This window comes from Thamnophis sirtalis, unplaced genomic scaffold (assembly GCF_051295495.1).
Source record: "Thamnophis sirtalis isolate CommonGarterSnake01/CBP01778 unplaced genomic scaffold, rThaSir2_p1.2 scaffold_14, whole genome shotgun sequence".
NCBI classification, from domain to species: Eukaryota; Metazoa; Chordata; class Lepidosauria; order Squamata; family Natricidae; genus Thamnophis; species Thamnophis sirtalis.
This window is the reverse complement of record NW_028261394.1, coordinates 10498428-10519744: the sequence shown is the minus strand read 5'-3', so window position 1 is coordinate 10519744 and position 21317 is coordinate 10498428. Positions and strand designations below refer to the sequence as shown.

General features: G+C 42.9%; 1 protein-coding gene across 1 annotated transcript; it reads left to right on the top strand.

Annotated features, from left to right (window-relative positions):
- The first annotated feature begins 702 nt into the window (after positions 1-702).
- On the top strand, positions 703-12580 carry LOC148042705 (uncharacterized). Its single transcript, XM_087728607.1, has 7 exons — positions 703-1136; positions 3311-3419; positions 4549-4669; positions 5980-6069; positions 7271-7357; positions 9930-10037; positions 12497-12580. The coding sequence occupies exons 1-7, from the start codon at positions 1084-1086 to the stop codon at positions 12562-12564; spliced, it is 636 nt and encodes a 211-aa protein (XP_087584733.1). The 5' UTR covers positions 703-1083; the 3' UTR covers positions 12565-12580.
- Positions 12581-21317: the final 8737 nt, after the last annotated feature.

Here is a 21317-nt window from a genome sequence, read left to right as displayed (position 1 = left end):
TTTGTGATGTTTGTTTAACAACGCCTGTCTCTTAGCAGGGGTATTCCAATCCCATGGAAAAGTGGATTGGCCTTACATCCAAAGACCAAGGAAAAGTACAGGCTATCTAAGTATTGTCTTAGAATATTATAAGTTGCATTTAATTTCTCTAAAGGAGGAGGAACGATGGGTGGGGATGAGTGACTGAAGAGACAGTAAAGCTTCTGAACCTTCCTATATACAACGTGGAATCTAGATTTAATCCTCCTTTTAGCGGGCACCTTGAAATTAACTGGAATTTGATTAGCCATTATTGAATTAAGTCCTGCTGATTTCATTGAAACAGTTCTAAACCTGACAGTTGTATTGATGTCATCATGTTCATTTTGTGTTTTGGTTAAAGGTTGAAGAGTTGCTCATGTACTGTTAGGCTATTGTGAGGAAGGGAAGGAAAGGGAGGAAGGAAGGAAGGAAGGAAGGAAGGAAGGAAGGAAGGAAGGAAGGAAATTTAGCTGTAGATATTCAAAGAACCAAGGAAGGAGGGAGGAAGGGAGGGAGGGAAGGAAGGAAGGAAGGAAGGAAGGAAGGAAGGAAGGAAGGAAGGAAGGAAATTTATCTGTAGATATTCAAAGAACTAAGGAAGAAAGGAAATTTATCTGTAGATATTCAAAGATCCAAGGAAGGAGGGAGGAAGGGAGGGAGGGAGGGAAGGAAGGAAGGAAGGAAGGAAGGAAATTTAGCTGTAGATATTCAAAGATCCAAGGAAGGAAGAAAGGAAGGAAGGAAAGACCATGCACACAATTCTTGTAAGCAAATGGTGGAACGAAAAGATGGTCATGTTAATTTCCTAATAGAACTAAGAAAACTTTGTATTGACAGAAAAGAGGAATAGGAACAGGGTATAAATCAACTCTATGGAAGCAGCTGCTCAGTAAGAGATACGTATAGCAACCCCAATTTCAACTGAAAGCCAGGGCTGTTACCTCACCTGCTGACATCACAGAGATACTGACATGATCCAGATATTTCTCTTTGTTTCCAGTGCTGCTCATCTGAAGGGAGAGTTTGAGTATCGGAGAAAGAAAGGGGGACCTCTCTCTCGCTATGGAGGTGACTCGATATCAGTTCTCTAGGTCAGCCAACAATTCTGAGGAAAGGTAAATTAAATACATCCAAAATAATCGGGCTGAAGGCTGACTCTGTAGGTCAACTGTTGATCTAGTTCAAACGTGGGAATATCTAGAATTGCTCAAGATTTTATTCTCAATATTTAATGTGGGGTTAGGCTGTATTAAAATAGGTTGAAGACTAAAAATCCAGACATCGTAAGATTATATAAGATAAGGAGAGAGATTCAGTATTATTAAAGTGGAAACAAATGGCACTTGTTTATGCATTAGGAAAAACAGATATTTTGTGGAGCACAACAAAGTGAATTACACACATACATCCTGACGCTGTTTTAAAAAAATACTTAGAAAATATTTAGAATGTCAAAAAGGTAGAAACATTAAGGGTGGCAATGATGAACAATTTATATTATGCACATTATTCTGTTCTAAGAATTAGCCAACAAGAATTACACATTTTGTTCCAGTTAATTATATGAAACAAGTAAATATTAGGAGCTAAACATAAATCAGAAGAAAATATTTGAAGTGGTTATTATACTAGACGAAAAGAAGCACAGGCGGTGGGACAAGATAAATACTTGAACTGCATTTTGAATAACAGATATAAAAATAGCAGAGAAAAATGGAACCGGATTGAACAGAGGAAGAGTGGCTTTTAAAATAAATAAGTGTGCATGTTTGCTGTTTAAATTGGGTTGTGCATCTTTGGTGCTCTTTGAGGTTGTTTTCTTGTAGACATTGCATTGCCCAACTAGGTAACATTATCAGTGCTAATAACCAAACTCAAGACAGCACCAAAGGTTTAATACATTTTAGACTGTGTTTGATAAAAGCTATACCGTGTACGGGCTCTGGGAAGTCGGGAGGGGGGAAGGGAGGTGGGGTTCAAGGGGGGGGGAGGGGGGAAATATAGTTTGTGCCAGTTTTTAAAACAACATGATAGCACTTTGTATACTGTTGCTTTTTCTTTAATTTTAGTATAAAAATAAGCTGAATATATCGATGGATAGTAGAAATACACCGAAGTGAGGAGCAGAGGGAAAGAAGAGGGAGGGGGAGAGAGGGAGGGAGAGAGGATTGGAAGGAGGGTGAGATGGAAGGGAGGGGGAGAAAGGAGCGTTAGAGGGGGAGGGGAAGTTAGAGAGGGGAATGTTGGAGGGGAGAAAGGAAAGTTGGAGGGGGGAGAAAGAAAGGGTGTATGGAGGGTTGAAGCGCTATATTGGTTTTGTATTTTGGGGAATACAAGGAGGGCTGTGTTTATTGCTCAATGTTATATGGCCCCAATCACGCACAGTATATATGTGACTGTATGAAATGAAAATGAAAATGAAATAAAACATTTGAAAGAAAAAAAAAAAAGAGAGAGAGCACCAAAGGCCTCACAGTTCATCCCAGAGCTAAAAAAAAAAAAACAGTGTAGAGAGCCATGAAGATTGCTTTGAAAGAAATGGCAGTCAGGAGAACAGAAACCTGTGAATTGTAGATATACAGATGAAAGTTATATACAGGAAAAAGCTGAAGAAGCTTCTTGGCTGAGAAGCGAAACGTCTTCAGAGAAAAACCAGAAAGTCCAGTTGCCTCTTGAAAAAAGCACCTTTGGGACAACCATGACCTGGAGGACAGAGAAACTCCATAGACTCTGAAATGTGGATAAACAGGAGCACCATGCGTTGAGGGTGTCCTCCAAAGACAGGGCAGTGGTGAATACCATCCAGAAACGAACAATTAAAACACCTTCCATTAATTACACGAGAAAAGTTTCAAGGCACATACAACGCTGGAAAATGAAGCACATCCAGAAAAATCTCAGGGTGCGATTTGGCAAAAACATAGTGTTCTTATCTCAAGCAGTAACATCAAAAGAACAAAGCATATTGAATATCTTTGAAGAAGAAGAAGGGGAGAAGACATTCCTTGTAAATTTCTATATCAATCTCCTAATTCATATCATTTGCACAAGTTGTGGCATGCAACTATGGGGTAAGTGTTGATGGCACCAGCACAAGTAGAACAGTCTTTCTCAATCTGGACAACTTGAAGAGACATGGACCTCAACTCCCAGAATTCCACAAGAGAGTCCACATCTCTTCAAGTGGTCCAGGGTTGGGAAACACTGCAGTAGAATGATCTAAGCATGACTTGTCCTTCCTATGAAGCCTCCCTCTCTTCCCCTCCTGATCCATCTGTTGTATTTCCAGGGTCCTCGCTCACTATAGTGAGGTGGTATTATTTCTGGAAGGAGAACCAGATATTCCAGAAGAACTCCAAGGTGCCAAGAAAGGGATGCTGTACCTCACTCAATACAAAGTAAGAGCTCTTGGCCCAGGTGGCCGAAGAAGGCAACAGCTTCTCTTTGATAAGAAACGTGATAATCCCTCTTTCATTTAGGCTGGGTGAATCTGGCCAGGACCATTTTCAGTTTTGAGAGAACGTTTGAATAAGTCTCCTCTTTGGTTGGTGTTTTCCTCCCGTCAACTAACTTGTAAGGAGCCCACCTTGTATTGAAAAGACATATGTTGGACATATTTTACAGGTAGTTCTCAACCACAAGTGAGCCCCAAATTTCCATTGCCAAGCAACGTAGTTCTTAAGTGAACCATGCAGTCATTAAGCAAATCTAGCTGCCCCCATTGACTTTGCTTGTTGGAAGCCGGCTGGGAGGGTCACAAAATGGGATCACGTGAATGGCCACTAAACGGATGGTTCCAAGTTGAGGACTACCTTACTTTCCTTAAGTTTTGGAGTGGGCACATTTGTAGTCCAAACAATGGGCATTTGTTTCCCAGACTAACTCTCGTGAACGTTGTGGCCCGCCAGTGGTCAGCGGAGCTGGAAGCAGAGTCGGACAGTGAGGCGGTTGGGGAGGAACATGGGCCAGTCCTGGAGGCTGAGGAAAGCTCAGATGAAGGGTCTGTGTCGGAGGCAGAGAGGGAGATAGACAGCAGTGAGCAGAGGAACAGCTGGAGCCTGTTCCCAGTGTGCGCATGCACAGAGCTGCCAGAAGACAAGAGCAACTAAAAAAAAAAGCAGGGTCGACTTGGGAGTAAAGCCACACCTTGGAGGTGATTGGTTCCTCCCCATAGGAAACAAAAGGGGAGAGAACAGGGAGGGTTTTTTTTCAGGAATCGATTCGTTCCTTCGGTCGTGTCAAAAGTGGAAAGTTCTGCTTGTGACTATAAGGGACTCTGCAAGGTTTTGCCTTGCTCTGCGTTTGGAAACTAGTTATCTGGCAGCTCTCCAAGCGAGATAAGGTTCATGTTGATAAACATTCCTCTGAAAGACTGTTTGCTAAGCCTTGCAGACTGTGAATGAAAGGAATTCACAATTGTTTGTAAATAAAAGGGATTTGCCGGGACCCAGACTCTGCTTCTTGCTTTTTAAGGAAAGCCTCGGTCAGAACAGTGAAATTATCCTGATTTCTTGATTGCTTTCCTAGATAATATTCCAGCATAAAGATAAGGGATCAACCATCATTCGTTTTCCACTGCAGCTGTTGGGAGATTGCTTTCTGGAGGAAGAGCCTGACTTCAAACCTCAACACATCAAAGGAACTCTGAGTAGGTTCCATAATTTATTGGCCTGTCTTTATCAGCTGCTGTAAAGTTCTACTTCTCCCTGCAGCTCTCTTTCTCCCTCTGTTTAAGTCATCCAGTGGGTGGGAATGTTCAGGGAATTGAGCCTCTGGTGTGACCACAATAAATACCCCATTGAGAAAGAAAAGAAAAAGCATAGCAACTAAAGTACTGAAGTGGGCAAGAGACGACGGATAGATGATTTCTCTTCTTTTGTTGTTCTAGTTGGCTATTCTTTTTCTCTCTTTCCTTTCTTTTTTAAGTAGGTGACATGATTAGACGTTAGGTAGGATAGAAAGAAAATGTCTTTTAATAAAAGGGTGACATGATTAAAAGGTAGAATAAGAAATAGAAATAAGAGAAAGGTAGAATATTAGCATATACACTTTTGCATAATAAAATAAAAGCAATAACGAGAAAACATGGAATAATTAAATAATGACAGACTATAACCATGATGGTGAATCTATGGCACGCGTGCCGGGAGTGACTCGCAGAGCCATCTGTCTGGGCACGCGAGCCATTGCCTGTTGCTCTTCCAAGTTCTGGCGCGCGGCCAGCTGGTCTCCACAAGCGTGGGAGTCCTGGAAACCGGAAATGCAGCTGCCTGGTGTGCATGTGTGCTCTGGCCTGCTGATCTTCCGGTTTCTGGTGAGCGCATGCACACCGGCCATCTGGTCTTCTGGCTTCTGGAAAATGGAAGATCATCTTCCTGGCGCATGCATGCGCACTGGTCCACTGGTGTGCCAGAAACCAGAAGACCAGGTTGCTGGTGCGCATGTGCGTACTGGAAACTGAAAGAGCAGCCAGCCAGTGCACATGCGCACTGGGTGACTGCCCTTTTGATTTCCGGCACGCACACATGCGCACGCTCCCATTTCAGCACTCGGTGCCGAAAAGGTTCGCCAACACTGGACTATAACAATACATATGTGTATTATTATTAGAAATATATGTTGGTTGAATATAATAACTATAATTAATTCTACTAGTTTTATCTGTATTAGAATGTATGACACTCGGTACTGCGGGTAACCTGGGAGATAGCCTTGAGAAAGATATGCCTGGAATGTGCTTCTGTTTGTAGCTGCCGTCAGTTTCCCATCTCCCTTGCCTAGGGCAACTCGGGAGCAAGTCAGGGATGCTTTGCGAGTTGACAATTACCTCTTAACATGTCTGAAGTGGTCTAAGTGTAGCTTTAATAGCTCTGCAGAAGAGGGAACAGATGAGAAGAGACAAAATACCTTCTGTAGTGAGGCCTCAGACTTGATTTCAGTGCAGATTTTTCTTCTCAGCTTCCACCCAGGGACTTCTTGCTTTCAAATTCACTTTCCAGTATGGAGCTTCCGATTGCCTAAACATGATCAAAGATCTAGTAGATTCAGGTAAGTTGTTTTCTCACTACTTGGCTAAGATTTATTCTTTCTACTCTGCTCTCTCTGGCAAGAAAGGAAAGAGCCTCCTGATTCAAAATTGAACAAGTAGTCAAAAGGCAGGAAGCTTATTTTATTTTATTTTACATTTCTACAGAGAACATCATGGTTTATGAATTATTATCCATCCACGTTTCTCCAATCTGATGGCCACATGGGAGATACAGTCCAGCAAAACTGGAAAGAACCAGGTTGTGGAAGGATCCACAAAGCCACCAAAAGAGAGTGTAGACATGCCATAATTAATTAACACCCCCGTGATAGCACATTAGACTTCCTGATTCAGAAAACTCCAGGTCAAATATTCATAAAGCCAGAACATTTGCAGATGATGTGAACAGATAGCATGGTCCCCACCATATCTACGCTGGTGTTATTTCTTTGAAAGAGGATAGGATAAAGATAGATAGATAGATAGATAGATAGATAGATAGATAGATAGATAGATAGATAGATAGATAGATAGATAGATAGATGATAGATAGATAGATAGATAGATAGATAATAGATAGATAGATAGATAGATGATAGATAGATGATAGATAGACAGACAGACAGACAGATAACCTGTTTCCCTGAAAATAAGACCTCTCCGGATAATAAGCCCCATCGTACCTTTGAGCACATGCACTAAAATTAGCCCTTTCCCCCAAATTTTCCCCCGCCGAAAATATCGCAACACAGTAGCAGCCATGAGGTGACCACGCTTGCCACCTCCTGCACCTCAAAAATAATAAGACTTCCTAAAAATAAAGCCAAGTGCTTATTTCGGGGGGGGTCAAAAGAAAATAAGACCCTCTCTTATTTTCGGAGAAACACAATGGATGGATGGATGGATGGATGGATGAAGAGAGGAATCTCCAGTTGAATCTCTCTATTACAGGCAGTTCTCAACTTAAAACCACAACTGAGCCCAACACCTACGTTGCTAAGTGAGTGGGAGGGAATGGGAATTTTGCTGTAGCCTTCCCCTGCCACGCCCACCAAGCCACGCCCACAGAACCGGTAGTAAAAAATGTTTGAATCCCACCAATGCTTTGAATGGTCATTAAGTGAACTGTTGTAAGTCAATGTATACCTTAAAAACCAAATGATTGCATACGCCTTTAAGTTCAGTGATATGCTACCTTCATCTTTTTTGGTAATGCCACAGATATTTTGAAAGAGGCTACGAATCTCCAAGAATACCCCACCGCCTCCATCTATACCTACGCTCACCCTGCTGCACCACAGACAACCCGTAAGTACAGGCATGCATTATTTGTCCTTACCCCATTTCCCAAAGGTGCTTTTCCAAGAGGCGCAACCGGATTTTCTTGGAAGTCGTTTTGCTTCTCACCCAAGAAGCTTCTTCAGCTGTGACTGGATGGTGGCGGGGGTGGAAGGGTTGACACTCCTTGCAGACAGCTGGTCATTTGCATCCTTTTGGAGAGTCGTTGAGGCCACTTGGAGGTTTGCCTGTGCCCTCAAGGAACACCTGAGGAGTGCAAACATTGTGGAGCCGCCTTGGAACTGCTGAAAAGGACTGTGTTGTGGAGCTGTGCTTTCTGCCCTTTGTGTCCCTTCACTGTTGAACACAAGAAAGCACCACACCCATTTGCACTACTCAGGTGACCCTAAGGACACAGATAAACCTCCAAGTGGCCTCAGACTTTTTCCAGTACCATAGTTCAAAGACTTCTATATTCTATAAATGAACTACCGCATTTTTCAGAGTATAAGACGCACCAAGATTTTGAAGAGGCAAATTAAAAAAAAGTTTTTGCACTCTGCAGATCTCACAAAAACAGCCTGTTTTTCACAAAAATGGGCCCGGGTTTTTTTTGTCAAAAAAAGGCATGAATAGCCTTTAGGAGGCTTATAGAGTGCTCCTGAGGGCTGGGTGGGGGCAAAATTGAGCAAAAAACTGGCCCACTCATTTTTCGCTCATTTCTGCCCTCCCCAGCCCCAGGAGCACTCTGGAAGCCTCCCAAAGGCTATGCACAGCCATTTTGGTGAAAGGGGCAGGGTTTCAGGAGGCCAAAAATGCTGTATCAGTGTATAAGACGCACCCAGATTTTCAGCCTCTTTTTTGAGGGAAAAAGGTGCGTCTTATACTCTGAAAAATACGGTATTCTAGAACTGTTCTATAGATGGTTAAATGACAGATATTAAGGTTAGAGTGGAATTAGGTGGAATATGGTCTACATGAGAAAGAAAAACAAATGAGTAAAGTTTTGTTGACGGTTATATAATCAATACTATAATGGAAGATAATATATGATATAATATGATCAATGTTATTGCATATTTGTTTATGTATTACCACATATTTCTTTATGTGTTTGTATGTGTATATGTATATATATGTGTGTGTGTGTATATGTATACATGTATATATATGTGTGTGTGTGTGTGTGTATTTATGTATGTATGTGTATAATACACACACACATACACAAATACATACACGATTATAATGGTGATGATGATGTTTGTACTTTTGTATGTTAACACCTTGAATACCTAGAGAGCACACTGTTCAAGATAGAAAGGAAATGTATGATATAATACAATAAAAATGTTTTATTTTTAATAAAAGGAATTCTCAACAAGATACGTTTTGTTTTTAGGTGCAAGGAACCCAACACAGTCCCTCGTGTGTCTTAGGAGCAGAGTTCTTCTGTCCTGGCAAGGGTGGTGGTGGCCATGACATTTGAATTCCTGGGAGGGCGAAAAATAGGGAGAGCACCTCCCTCCCTTTGACAACCATGCAGACTGTTCACTCATAGTTCCCTTCGCTGGAGGGACAGCGTTGTCCCCAGTCCTAAGGGCAGCTGGCTGAGCAAGATAGGGAGAAGATACACCGTGGCTCACGGGTATCTCTGTAGGCTTCTTATCTGCCGTCTGAGGCATTTGAGACCCTGCTTAAGAGGCTAAGTCAATATCCACATTGGTCTGCCCTTCGGGGAGAGTGACTGTTGAGTGAAGAGGCCATGTGGATTCTATGCAGAGCTCAAAGACCTGATATTAACGCTTGCAAAGTTCTTGTTTTGGATCCCACTTGATCAAAAGCGTCCGCGGAAGAGACCCAAAACAAAAATGGAGCAATGACGTCAGCAAGTCCCAGTTGGCAGAAGAAAGCTCAGGACTGTATGGGTTGGAAAGAGGCCTTCATCCTGCAGTGGATAGATAATGGCTAGGAGGATGGAGGAGGAGGAGGAGGAGGAAGAGGAGGAGGAGGAGGAGGAGGAGAAGAAGAGGAGGAGGATGAAGAGGAGGAGGAGGAGGAGGGAGAGGAAGAGGAGGAGAAGGAGAAGGAAGAGGAGGAGGAGAGGAGGAGGAGGATGAAGGAGGATGAAGAGGAGGAGGAGGAGGGGAAGGGAGAGGAGGAGGAAGAGGAGGAGGAGGGGAAGGAAGAGGAGGAGGAGAAGAGGAGGATGAGGATGAAAAGGAGGAGGAGGAGAAGGAAGAGGAGAAGGAAGAGGAGGAGAAGGAAGAGGAGAAGAAAAAGAGGGGAGGAGAAGAAGAGGGGGAGGAGAAGAAGAGGGGGAAGAGGAGGGGAAGAGGAGGAGAAAGAAGGGAAAGAGGAGGAAGAGGAGGAAGAAGATCCTCATCCTTTTCCTCATCAACATCATCATTTTCTTCGGATAAGCTCCATGCTAGAAAAGCTTAAAGTAGCCACTTCCCTAGCCAGTGTGGTCCATTCCCCAAGGGTACCGTTCCCACAGAATGTATCTGTTGTTCTTCCTTTCTTGATATTTTAATAGGACTTTTTGGTTCATTCACACCTGATTCTTTAATACAATGCTTCCCCCCCCCCCCTTCCACAGGTTCTCTCAACATGTTACCTCTCTGGCCCCCACCTTACCCTGGCCCCCCAGAACTCCCCCCTCCCTATTCTGAAGTGGAAGCGGACTCTCCAGGCAGAGAGGAGACAGGTAAATCAGCCGTGTGTGTGTGTGTGTGTGTGTGTGTGTGTGTGTGTTGTGTATGTCACCAGATTGGAAGCCAGTCGGTCCAAGGATAAGGATCAGGGAAAAGGGCGGCCTATAAATGCTTAATAAAATGAAAATGAAATGAAATAAAACGGGGGATTTTGACTCAGCATTGACAAGTTGCTCTTCACGTTAGTGGCTTGTGCTTCATTACTGATTTGTAACTAAGAAGAGACAAGAGCTTTTCTGCAGTAGATGGAGGTGGCGTTAGAAGTTCTCCAGAACATTAATGAGAATGTAGTGTAGTGTATATAGTATAGTATGTATAGCATAGCATAGCATAGCATATAGTAATAGTATATTTAGTTTAGTTTAATGTATAGTAGTGTAAAGTATAGTATAATGTATAGTATAGTATATAGTACAGTACAGTGTATAGAATAGTAATATAGTTTAGTGTATAATACTGTATAGTGTATAATATAATATAGTTTAGAGTATAGCATAGTTTAGTGTATAGTACTGTATTGTATAGTGTATAGTATAGTTTAGTGTGTAGTATAGTATAGCATAGCATAGTGTATATTATAGCCTTTATTGTCATTGTACATCTTGTATACAACAAAATTGGTTTTAGCCTCACTGATGCAATCCATGACAACAAATACAAACAACATAAATAGCATAAAGAATAATCCCCATTCAAGTAGTGGGAAAAGAAAGAAAAAATGAGCCATACGTTTCTGCGTGTGCGTGCAGTGATTGTGGTTGTGTTTAAGAGTCTGACAGCCCAAGGATAGAAACTATTTTTAAACCTATTTGTCCGGCTGGTTATGCTTTTATGTCTTCTGCCTGATGGTAGAAGTGCAAAGAGACACTGACCAAGGTGTGAATCATCTCTGAGTCTCTTCCTTACTCTGCTAAAACAGCGAGACCTGGCGATGTCACCCAGTGGTGTTGGAGGGCAACCAATGATTTCTTGTGCCGAATTGATCTTTCTCTGTGGTGCCTTCCTGTCCACAGCAGTTAAACCAGCGTACCATACACTGTTTGATCCAGTTTGGAATAATGGTTGCAGTACCATTACTCCACCTAAAAACCAGGTGACGTTGACTTCGAGCCCTGCCTTAGGCATAAAAGCCAGCTGGGTGATTTTGGGCCAGTATCTCTGTCTCTCCCGGCCTAGGAAGAAGGAAAATAAGGGCAAGCTCCTTCTGTGGGAGAACCTGTTGGGTATAATGATTAAAGGCATCAGACTTAAAACCCCAGGAGAGTTATAATCCTGCCTCAGACAAGCCAGCTGGATGCCCTCCGGCCAGTCCCCTTCTCTCAGCCCAAACCATCTCGCAGGGTGGTGGCTGTTTGGAAAATGGATGATAGGAGAATTAAATATGTTCACTGCCTTGTGTTATTTCCCCCTTCCCCTCAAATGCAGGATAAACATAGAGTAATGATGGTGATTATGATGCTGATGGCTCTCAGAAGCTGCCAAAGATAAGATAGGATGGGAGAGAATACAATAGATTGAAATTAGGATAGGACAGGATAGAATAGAATAAGAATAAGAAAAAGAATAGAGGATAGAGGATAGGATAAGAATAAGAATAGTGGATAGAATAAGAATTAGATTAGAATAGATTAGATTAGATTAGAATAGAATAGAATAGCAGAGTTGGAAGGGACCTTGGAGGTCTTCTAGTCCAGTGTTTCTCAACCTTGGCAACTTGAAGATGTCCGGACTTCAACTCCCAGAATTCCCCAGCCAGCGAATGCTGGCTGGGGAATTCTGGGAGTTGAAGTCCGGACATCTTCAAGTTGCCAAGGTTGAGAAACACTGTTCTAGTCCAACCCCCTGCCTAGGCAGGAAACCCTATACTGTTTCAGACAAATGGCTATCCAACATCTTCTTAAAGACTTCCAGTGTTGGGGCATTCACAACTTCTGGAGGCAACTTCTGTTCCACTGATTAATTGTTCTCACTCTCAGGAAATTTCTCCTTAGTTCTAGGTTGCTTCTCTCCTTGATTAGTTTCTACCCACTGCATCTTGTTCTACCCTCAGGTGCTTTGGAGAATAGCTTGACTCCCTCTTCTTTGTGGCAGCCCTAAGACATCGGAACACTGCTGTCATGTCACCCCCTAAACCTTCTTTTCAGATATCAGTGAATATCAAAAAAAATAGTAGGAAAAAGCCAAGAGTTTCAAAGAATAGGAGAGAAAGGAAGGACTCCAAAATCATTTTAAGCCGTATTTATATGTTACCCATTTACATGTTCAAGCATGTACACATTCGGTGCATGTCCTTAAAGTTATGTCTAGTTTCTCTTTAGAACACAACTATAGCTGCCTGCATTAGCTACAGCAAGAAATAAACCAAATGAGGGAAAGAAAAATGTATGGTGTTTTAAAAAAAAACCACACAGAAGCCAATATTTATTTTTTCTCTTTTTCCCTCCCTTAATAGAGATCCAAGAAACCTGTTGCCATTGCAGAGGACGCATGATTCAGAATCCAGCAAGCAGGATGGACTAAACATGTTACAGGTGCCTACATGTTCCTTTTTTTTTCTGTAAGAACAAGACTTTCAAAGTTGCTTTTTCAGGAGGCAGCTAGACTTTGGAAACCTTTGAAAAACTTTTTTTTTTCTTTTGAAGATGTTTCACTTCTTATCCAAGGAGCTTCTTCAGCTCCGACAGCACGGCGGAGAATGGAAGGCTTGTGAAGAAGCTTGCGTTCTGGCAGATTCCGACAGTGAGGAGGTTGGGGAGGAGCATGGGCCTGTTCTGCAGTCTGGGGAAGGCTCTGACGAGGGCCGTCAGCTGCCTTCAGAGTCAGACATCAGTGAGGCAGACAAACAGCTGGAGCCTGTTCCCAGTGTGCCCATCCGCAGAGCTGCCAGATGAAGGGAACAGCTTAGGAGCCGAGGTGGCGCAGTGGTTAGGGTGCAGTACTGCAGGCCACTTCAGCTGACTGTTATCTGCAGTTCAGCGGTTCTAATCTTACCAGCTCAAGGTTGACTCAGCCTTCCATCCTTCCGAGGTGGGTGAAATGAGGACCCAGACTGTGGGGGCGATATGCTGACTCTGTAAACCCGCTTAGAGAGGGCTGAAAGCCCTATGAAGCGGTATATAAGTCTAACTGTTATTGCTATTGCTATAAAGAACGGGTTGACTTGGGAGTAAGGCCACAGGTGGACGATGAATGGCCCCTCCCAGAGGAAAGAAAAGAGGAGCGAAAGGGGAGTGGAGTTTGCAGGAGACCGCTTAATTGGTTTGTGACTCTCCAAGACTCCTTGCCAAGTGTTGCAGAGATAGGCCTGGCAGCTCTCCAAGCAAGATAAGGTCTGTGACTGTAAATCCTCCCTTGAAAGACTTTACTGGAGGTGAATGAGCAGAATTCACAGTCAATGAATAAAAGGGGGTTTTGTCGGGACCAGGAGTTTGCTTCATGCTCTCGGGAAGCCTCGGTCAGAACAACTTCTTGGATGAGAAGCGAAACATCTTCAAAAGAAAAAAAACAAGAAACTCCAGTTGCCTCTTGAAAAAGCACCTTTGGGGCAACCATGACCTGGAGGACCGAGAATCTTTAGAGACTGTAACAACGAGAGCCCTTTTCCCTCCTCTTCCAAATTCCCAGGTTGGGCTGTATCTCAGCAACAGTTGAGATAGCCGTTATTAGCCGCAAGAAGTTGCCAATTTAATACAAATCATAGCAATGCAGGAAATCCTTGACTTATGCCCACAATGCCTTGCCACAGTTGTTAAGAGAATCTGGCTTCCCCCATTAACTGTTGCTTGACGGAAGGTCACAAAAATGGATCACCTGACCCCGGGACACGACAACAGTCATAAATATGAGCCTTTGCCAACGCTCTGCATTTTGATCGCGTGGCCTCAGGGATGCTGCCACGGTTGTTAGCGTGAGAAATGGACCTCAGTCACTTTTTTCAATGCCGTTGTAACTTCGAATCGCCACTAAATGAAGGGGCGGTAAGTCAAGGACTACCTTTTTTTTCCCCCAATCAGATTTTTATTTTTTAGATTCTTTATACATATCTATGCATGAATGGTTGTGGTAACTGGGTAACATACATTTTAATATACATAAACATAGTCTTATTATTCCTAAAGATTACATTTCATTTCCATTGTTTCATATTATTTATACATGTCTTTTATTATCACCCTTCGTTTCTGAACCATCTTCCTGTCTTTTTGTATATCTTAACATATTAATATATCATTATTATTCCCCCCCCCACTATTTTCTATCCCTATTTTAACTCCCCCCCCCTTTCATATCGCTATGATATTCAAAGATGTGCTTTCCACCTATTTTGTTGTTCATATTTCCATAGTTAAATCCAAGTGCCATCCTTCATTCTTCCATTTTTCAATATCTCCTCCTACAGTTTTGGTATCAATCATGATCATTTATAAGCTTATGGTATTTCTATTCATATTCTTTCCAGTTCCTCAATCCATATAATTCTACTATAAATAGACATGTTTAGATTAATATATTTATATATTTCCCTAAATGCCCATTGATTTCTAACCTTTCATTGTTATTCAGATTTTTATACATATTTAATAGCACAGTCATTCAAAGTCTATTTTTTCCCGTTCTTCATATCCATTTATATTGCAATATTATTGCACTGCTAAAATGATAATCCAACCTGTATAATTCTGGTATGAATAGACATTATTGAAATATATTCAGCAAAATATTATTTTACTCTATTTTCTAGATTACTGGTAAAGGTAATCAAGGATTACCTTTCTTTACCAGTAATGTAGAATCTGCCTTCTGTCTGCTTCTTTGGTTGAGAGAAGCTGTGCCGGGATTTGATATGGCTAAAGCAGTGGTCTCCAACCTTGGCAACTTTAAGACTTGTGGACTTCAACTTCCAGAGTTCCTCAGCCAGCAAAGCTGGCTGAGGAACTCTGGGAGTTGAAGTCCACAGGTCTTAAAGTTGCCAAGGTTGGAGACTACTGCACTAAAGGATTCACATGGGGTCATTCCAAGTATAAAGCCAATGCTTTCCTTGATCCTGGACCGAGGTTTGTTTGGATAGCTGACTTTCCATCCCCACACCATCACTGCCCAGAAAGTTAGGGGGTCACAAGGACGCCTGTTTTCAACAAAAGGCTGGCTACTTTTCTCGCCAATGTCAATTTTACATTGGACAATGGTTATCTAATCTGATTGGACAACACAACTTGTTCCTACAAACGAATTCCTAGAAGAAAGTATAATGGGAAGCCGCCCCTTTGGCCACCAGCGGTGGCTGATTGCAGCCCGAGGTGAAAGGTTATGACGCACTCCCTACTACTCCGTGCCACGAGGGAGAGTCTCAGGACAAGCCTATCAGGGTTCCGTTACTTCTGGAGATCAGATTCCCTAAAAATATACTGACCACATTGGAAGGTTGCCTTCAATAAAGGAGAATATGTGTAGCTCGGTGTTGAAATGGGGGGTCCTTGGTGCTCTCTGAGATTGCTTGTTTTCTTGCAGATGATTCATTACCCATAGAGCCGAGGTGGCGCAGTGGTTAGAGTGCAGTACTGCAGCCACTTCAGCTGAATGCTAAGCTGCTGTTCGGCGGTTCAAATCTCACCGGCTCAAGGTTGATTCAGCCTTCCATCCTTCCGAGGTGGGTAAAATGAGGACCCAGATTGTGGGGGCAATATGCTGACTCTGTAAATCACTTAGAGAGGGCTGAAAGCCCTATGAAGCAGTATATAAGTCTAACTGCTATTGCTATTGCTATTGCTAACTAGATAACATCATCAGGACTAGAAGGGAGAGGAGGAGGAGGACAGGGGGAACTGTGGGGTCCTTGGTGCTCTCTGAGCTTGGTTGTTTTCTTGCAGACATCTCATGAGCCAAACTAGGTAACATCATCAGTGTTGGAAGGAGTGAGGTTTGCTCTTGGTTCCTTGTGAACACTCTCCTCTGGCACTGATGATGTTACCTAATTTGGGTAATGAAACATCTGCAAGAAAACAACCAAGCTCAGAGGACACTGAGGACTCCCCAATTTTCTTCCTCCTCTCTGCAAACTCCACTCCCTTCTAGCACTGATGATGTTACCTAGTTGGGTAATGAAAGATCTCTAAAAAAAACAAAAAAAAAAAACAGTCAAGCTCAGAGACCAATCAGGACCCCTCAGGTTGCCTTCAACCAGGATAGCAATTGTGTTTAGACTTATATACTGCTTCACGGTGCTTTTACAGACCTCTCTAAGTGGTTTATAGAATCAGCCTCTTGCTCCCAATAATCCGGGTCCTCATTTGACCCACCTTAGAAGGATGGAAGGCTAAGCCAACCTTGAGCCTAGTGAGATTCGAACTGCCAAACTGCTGGCAGCCGGCGATCAGCAGAAGTAGCTTGCCGTACTGCACTAATCACTGCGCCACCGCAGCTCTTAGGATGCTAAGAACGCTGATTGTGCATTGTTGTCCATTGGCCAATGCCTTCCTTGGCTTGGCTCTTGGCTCCTTTTTCCCACTATGAGTGACAACTCAAACCATCAAATCTCCTTCTATGGTTTATCACCATCACATCCAAATCAAGAGTCTCGACAAACCAAGAATGAGAGGCTAATAACAAACTACAGTTTCCGGGGCTTAAGGGGGAAGAGTAAGCTAGTGACCTTATAGCAATAGCAATAGCAGTAGACTTATATACCGCTTCATAGGGCTTTCAGCCCTCTCTAAGCGGTTTACAGAGAGTCAGCATATTGCCCCCAACAATCTGGGTCCTCATTTTACCCACCTCGGAAGGATGGAAGGCTGAGTCAACCCTGAGCCGGTGAGATTTGAACCGCTGAACTGCTGATCTAGCAGTAGCCTGCAGTGCTGCATTTAACCACTGCGCCACCTTGGCTCCTCAGGTGGAGGTATCCCATTCAGCAAACAGCAGGAGTTGTTTCCGCGAGCCTATTCATCCAGTGTCAGCAACGGGACTGGCAACCAATAGCAAGGTTGCTTGCTTAATGTCCTACATGAACATAGTCCTTGTTTTGTAACCTTTGGTTATTTGTTTGTTTTTTTTTAAAAAAACCTACCGTTTGAACAAAACGCAGAACTCCGTCAGCTATTAACCTAGTTGTAGACCCTCGTTAGTAGTTCTGGCAATGGCACCAACAACTCTAGAGACTTCAGTTCTAGAAAACAGATAATCCACTCCTTTCAGTCTTGTGGTCTGGTCTCTTACTAACCCTTGCATTTCAGGCAGAGAAGGCAATAGGAGGCGTGACTAAGTAACGTTTGGAAGGTGTGCTTTGTTGATGTATTGTGATACATCATTTGGGGCGTGAATTCAATAATGGAGAGACTTGGGACCCCCCAAGTATTTTGAGACCGTTGTGAATGCCCCTTCTCCCTCCCACCCCCTCCAATGAGTGACTGGGGACAGTCGTGAAATTGCCCCTACTTTAATGAGTTGCCCCTACTTTAATGAGTTGCGTCAAAAAGTTTGCATGGCACAGCTAAGTGCAGAAGGATGTATACACCAAATAATCTTGTGGTTGTTCAAGATTACAACTAACCAACTCCGGTCCCACCGTGGTGGCTTGAGATTCACCATCTGTAGCCAACCCCTCCTTTGATCTCATGAAATCAAGTGGTGTGACCTCAACTTTCCAGTAGGATGAAAACAGGCAGCGAGTAAAGTTAGGGTTGAACTAGAGTTGAGTAAGTCCAGGTTTTTGCTTATTCTCTATCCCAGAATGTCATTTAACAACTTGGGACCGGTCCCTATTTCTTAATCTAACCTAGACAATTATGTAGTTAATGTTGCAGAGGTAAAATTGTAGCAGATAGTCCTATGTATTTGAGGAAAAGCCATATTTTATGTAATCATAAGAGACTCGGTGGCTCAGGGACTAAGACGCCGAGCTTGTTGATCAGAAAGGTTGGCAGTTCAGTGGTTTGAATCCCTAGCGCCGCGTAACGGAGTGAGCTCCCGTTACTTGTCCCAGCTTCTGCCAGCCTAGCAGTTTGAAAGCATGTAAGAAATAACAAGTAGAAAGATAGGGACAAGCTTTGGTGAGAAGGTAACAGCGTTCTATGCGCCTTCGGCGTTGAGTCTTGCCGGCCACATGACCACGAAGACATATTCAGACAGCGCTGGCTTTTTGGCTTTGAAACAGAGATGAGCATCGCCCTCTAGAGTTGGGAACAACCAGCACATATGTGCAAGGGGAACATTCACCTTTTATGTACTCCTATCAGGAAAGAATCCAATCTACTGTTGATGCTGTAGAAATTTGGAGAGCATTTACAGATAGGAGCCCCTGTAGGGATTCCATGCAAACCCCCCACAAGTGCTGATGGAAAGAAATGTAATGTACAAGCATAATAAATCTATAATAGTAAAGAATAAGTCCCATCGACATCAAGCATTCCGAAGGCCGCTGGCTAGGTTTTGGCTGCTTCAATAGGCAAATAAAACTGCCCTGGCATAGGAAATGCTTGGCATTGTACCAGTTGGATGGGTGGATTGTTCTAGAATAAATAGATGGATGTTTGACGGACATTGCAACTTTACATTCCAAAACTGTCGAGCTGAAAATGGTTGAGTTCAATTCCCTGGAAAACTGAAGGATTTGCTGGAAAGTTCAAAGAGGAGAGAGAAGGAGGGGGAGGGCAGAATTATACTTCTCAGAATTCCTCCCTTTATTTATTTATTAGCGATGTTTAGCGATGTTTCCAATCCATCACAATCTAAGCAGACTACAGAGTGGATTTTAAAAAATGTCATGGTAGTCACGATTATAAAAAATAAGTAATCACTCTAAGCAAAACCTACAACAATTAAAATAAGAGGATAAAGATGTTCTAATCAAATCGGGAAATTTCTGCTGGCAGTTGTAATTTAGCAACAAGTTTAGGATTGCACATTCCTCACCCTTTAAGGAATGGTCAACCTTGATAGCTTGAGGATGAGTGGACTTCCACTGCTGGCAGGGGAATTCTGGGAGTTGAAGTCCACACAACTTCTGGTTGCCAAGGTTCAGAAACAAAGCTCTCCCTTCTTTCCTTCCTTCCTTCCTTCCTCCCTCCCTCCCTTTCTTCCTTTCTTCCTTGTTTCTGTTGTGACCCACCAGCGACCAGCAGAGTTGGCAGCAGATTCGGACAGTGAGGAGGTTGGGGAGGAACCTGGGCCAGTCCTGGGGGTTGAGGAAAGCTCTGATGAGGGCTCTGTGTCAGAGGCAGAGAGGGGGCCAGGGCTGTATGCCAGTTATCAGCTGCCTTCAGAGTCAGACATCAGTGAGGCAGACGGACAGCTGGAGCCTGTTCCCAGTGTACGCATGTGCAGAGTTGCCAGAGAAGGGAACAGCTAAAGAACAGGGGTTGACTTGAGAGTAAGGCCACAGGGGGATGATGAATGGCCCCTCCCAGAGGAAGTAAAAGAGGGAGGGGAGTTTGCAGGGGACAATTAGTTTGCTTAATTGGTTGGTGACTCTCTGAGACTCCTTGCCAAGTTTTGCAGATATCGGCCTGGCAGCTCTCCAAGCCAGATAAGGTCTGTGACTGTAAATCCTCCCTTGAAAGACTTTGCTGGATGTGAATGAGCAGAATTCACAGTCAATTAATAAAAGGGTTTTTGTCGGGACAAGGAATTGGCTTCAGGCTCTTGGGAAGCCTCGATCAGAACAGTGCCTAAGACAGGACTAGAACTCTTGGTCTCCTTCTTTTCAGCTTAATGCTTTAACCACTGCCCCAGACTGGCTCTTCCTAGCTATTCACTCACCAGTAATTTGGCTAGGATCAGGCTTGAGGGCACTGCTCCTCGCAAGCCCTGTTTGATCCTGGTTTACGAACTTAACCTAATAGGTATGGCGAATTTCAACAAGCTGTTCTTTAAAATGTCAATCGCCTGACATAACCTTATTGTGGAGGACCTAAAATCACCTACACATGAAATCTGAGGATGGATCTTGTAATCCACTGGCCAAGACTTGCTAACTTTGTATCTCCTTTAGAGACAACTGCCCTTCAAAGGCAGTTTTTTTATGGTTCAGTGTGGCCCTTGAAATCTCTCAGAGTTTGTTGCAAAAATCAAATCCAGAAAGCACACACAGATAACTGATTCATCTGGATTCACTAACGTCTTTACACACATAAGAATAGATGAATAAATGTACAATACCAACAGGTGGTTCTTCCAAGTAAACACAAGGCTGGAGGGTTACAGGCAAACACAGGCAGTTTCATATCAGCAGACAAGCCCAGACTGGCTGCTAGTTTACTTCTCAGAGCAGCAGACTGCTTTCTTCTTTAGTTTCTGTTTCAATTCTCTGCACAGACTCAGATCTTTTTAAGCTCCCATTGGCTGATTTAGTTGCTATGCCTATTCATTGGCTGACCTTGTTCCCATGTCTCTCCCAGGCATGAATATTTTAACAAAAACTACTTTAAGGACAAAATTCCAGGTAGTGGTTAAATTTCCCTCCTAAATCCCTTGAATGTCTCTTAATAGATTAATATTATCTTAGCTAATAATATTATCTTAGCCAATAATCTACTATTACAGTCCCTAACGATACATAATATTTTATACTATTGCTACTCAATGTGCCACTCTTTGTTTCTCTTTTTTACAGATCCTGTGAAAAAAAGGGATAATTTATGCGAATGGTCTATTAAAAATGAAAATTAATAACAACTTACCAGCACGTTTGGGGTGTTTTCCCCTTGCCCTAGTCATTTTTGGGAGCCTTCTATTCTAATCACACAGAAGGGGATTCAAGGCATTACAATCGGGAATGGAATCTGTTGTGCTTAATCATATTGTTCCTCTTGGGTTTGAAATCTGTTAGCAAATTAGGAAACTGTGCTAGTTTTGCTCTCATCTGGTTGATACACGAAGGTCTGTATTATTGACACTGGCGAGCAAAAGTTCTCCAGAGTTGAAGGCAGAAATCTTTCCTAGAAATGCCAAGGGTCCCAGATTATCATCACGTTGCTTGTGATGTATACAACACAGTAAGCCGTCACACATGCAATCCGAAGAGTGGGAAAGTGGCTAGGAATAATCTTGTCTCTTTCCAACTGGAAAGCACAGCATGGTCATGTGGTCACCTAGGGGTAAATTTGCAGGTCCCAATTAGGGTTATTAAATAAGGAATTACCTTCCTTTTTTTTTTTTTTAGTAACAGGAATAACTGTCAACCTTGATGGTCAGCTATTAAGGGGCCTTCATCCAACTTGGATTTCAACTCTCACAAGTATAGCCGTATTGAGAGAGGCGATGGCTCAGGGGCTAAGACG

What these genes read in the sequence shown, in the direction of transcription:
- LOC148042705 (XM_087728607.1), top strand. Translation starts at nt 1,084, where the DNA reads ATGGAGGTGACTCGATATCAGTTCTCTAGGTCAGCCAACAATTCTGAG. An exon ending in GCCAACAATTCTGAGGAAAG is followed by an intron (nt 1,137 to 3,310) that starts GTAAATTAAATA and finishes TTGTATTTCCAG; the next exon opens with GGTCCTCGCTCACTATAGTG. An exon ending in TCCAGGCAGAGAGGAGACAG is followed by an intron (nt 10,038 to 12,496) that starts GTAAATCAGCCG and finishes CTCCCTTAATAG; the next exon opens with AGATCCAAGAAACCTGTTGC.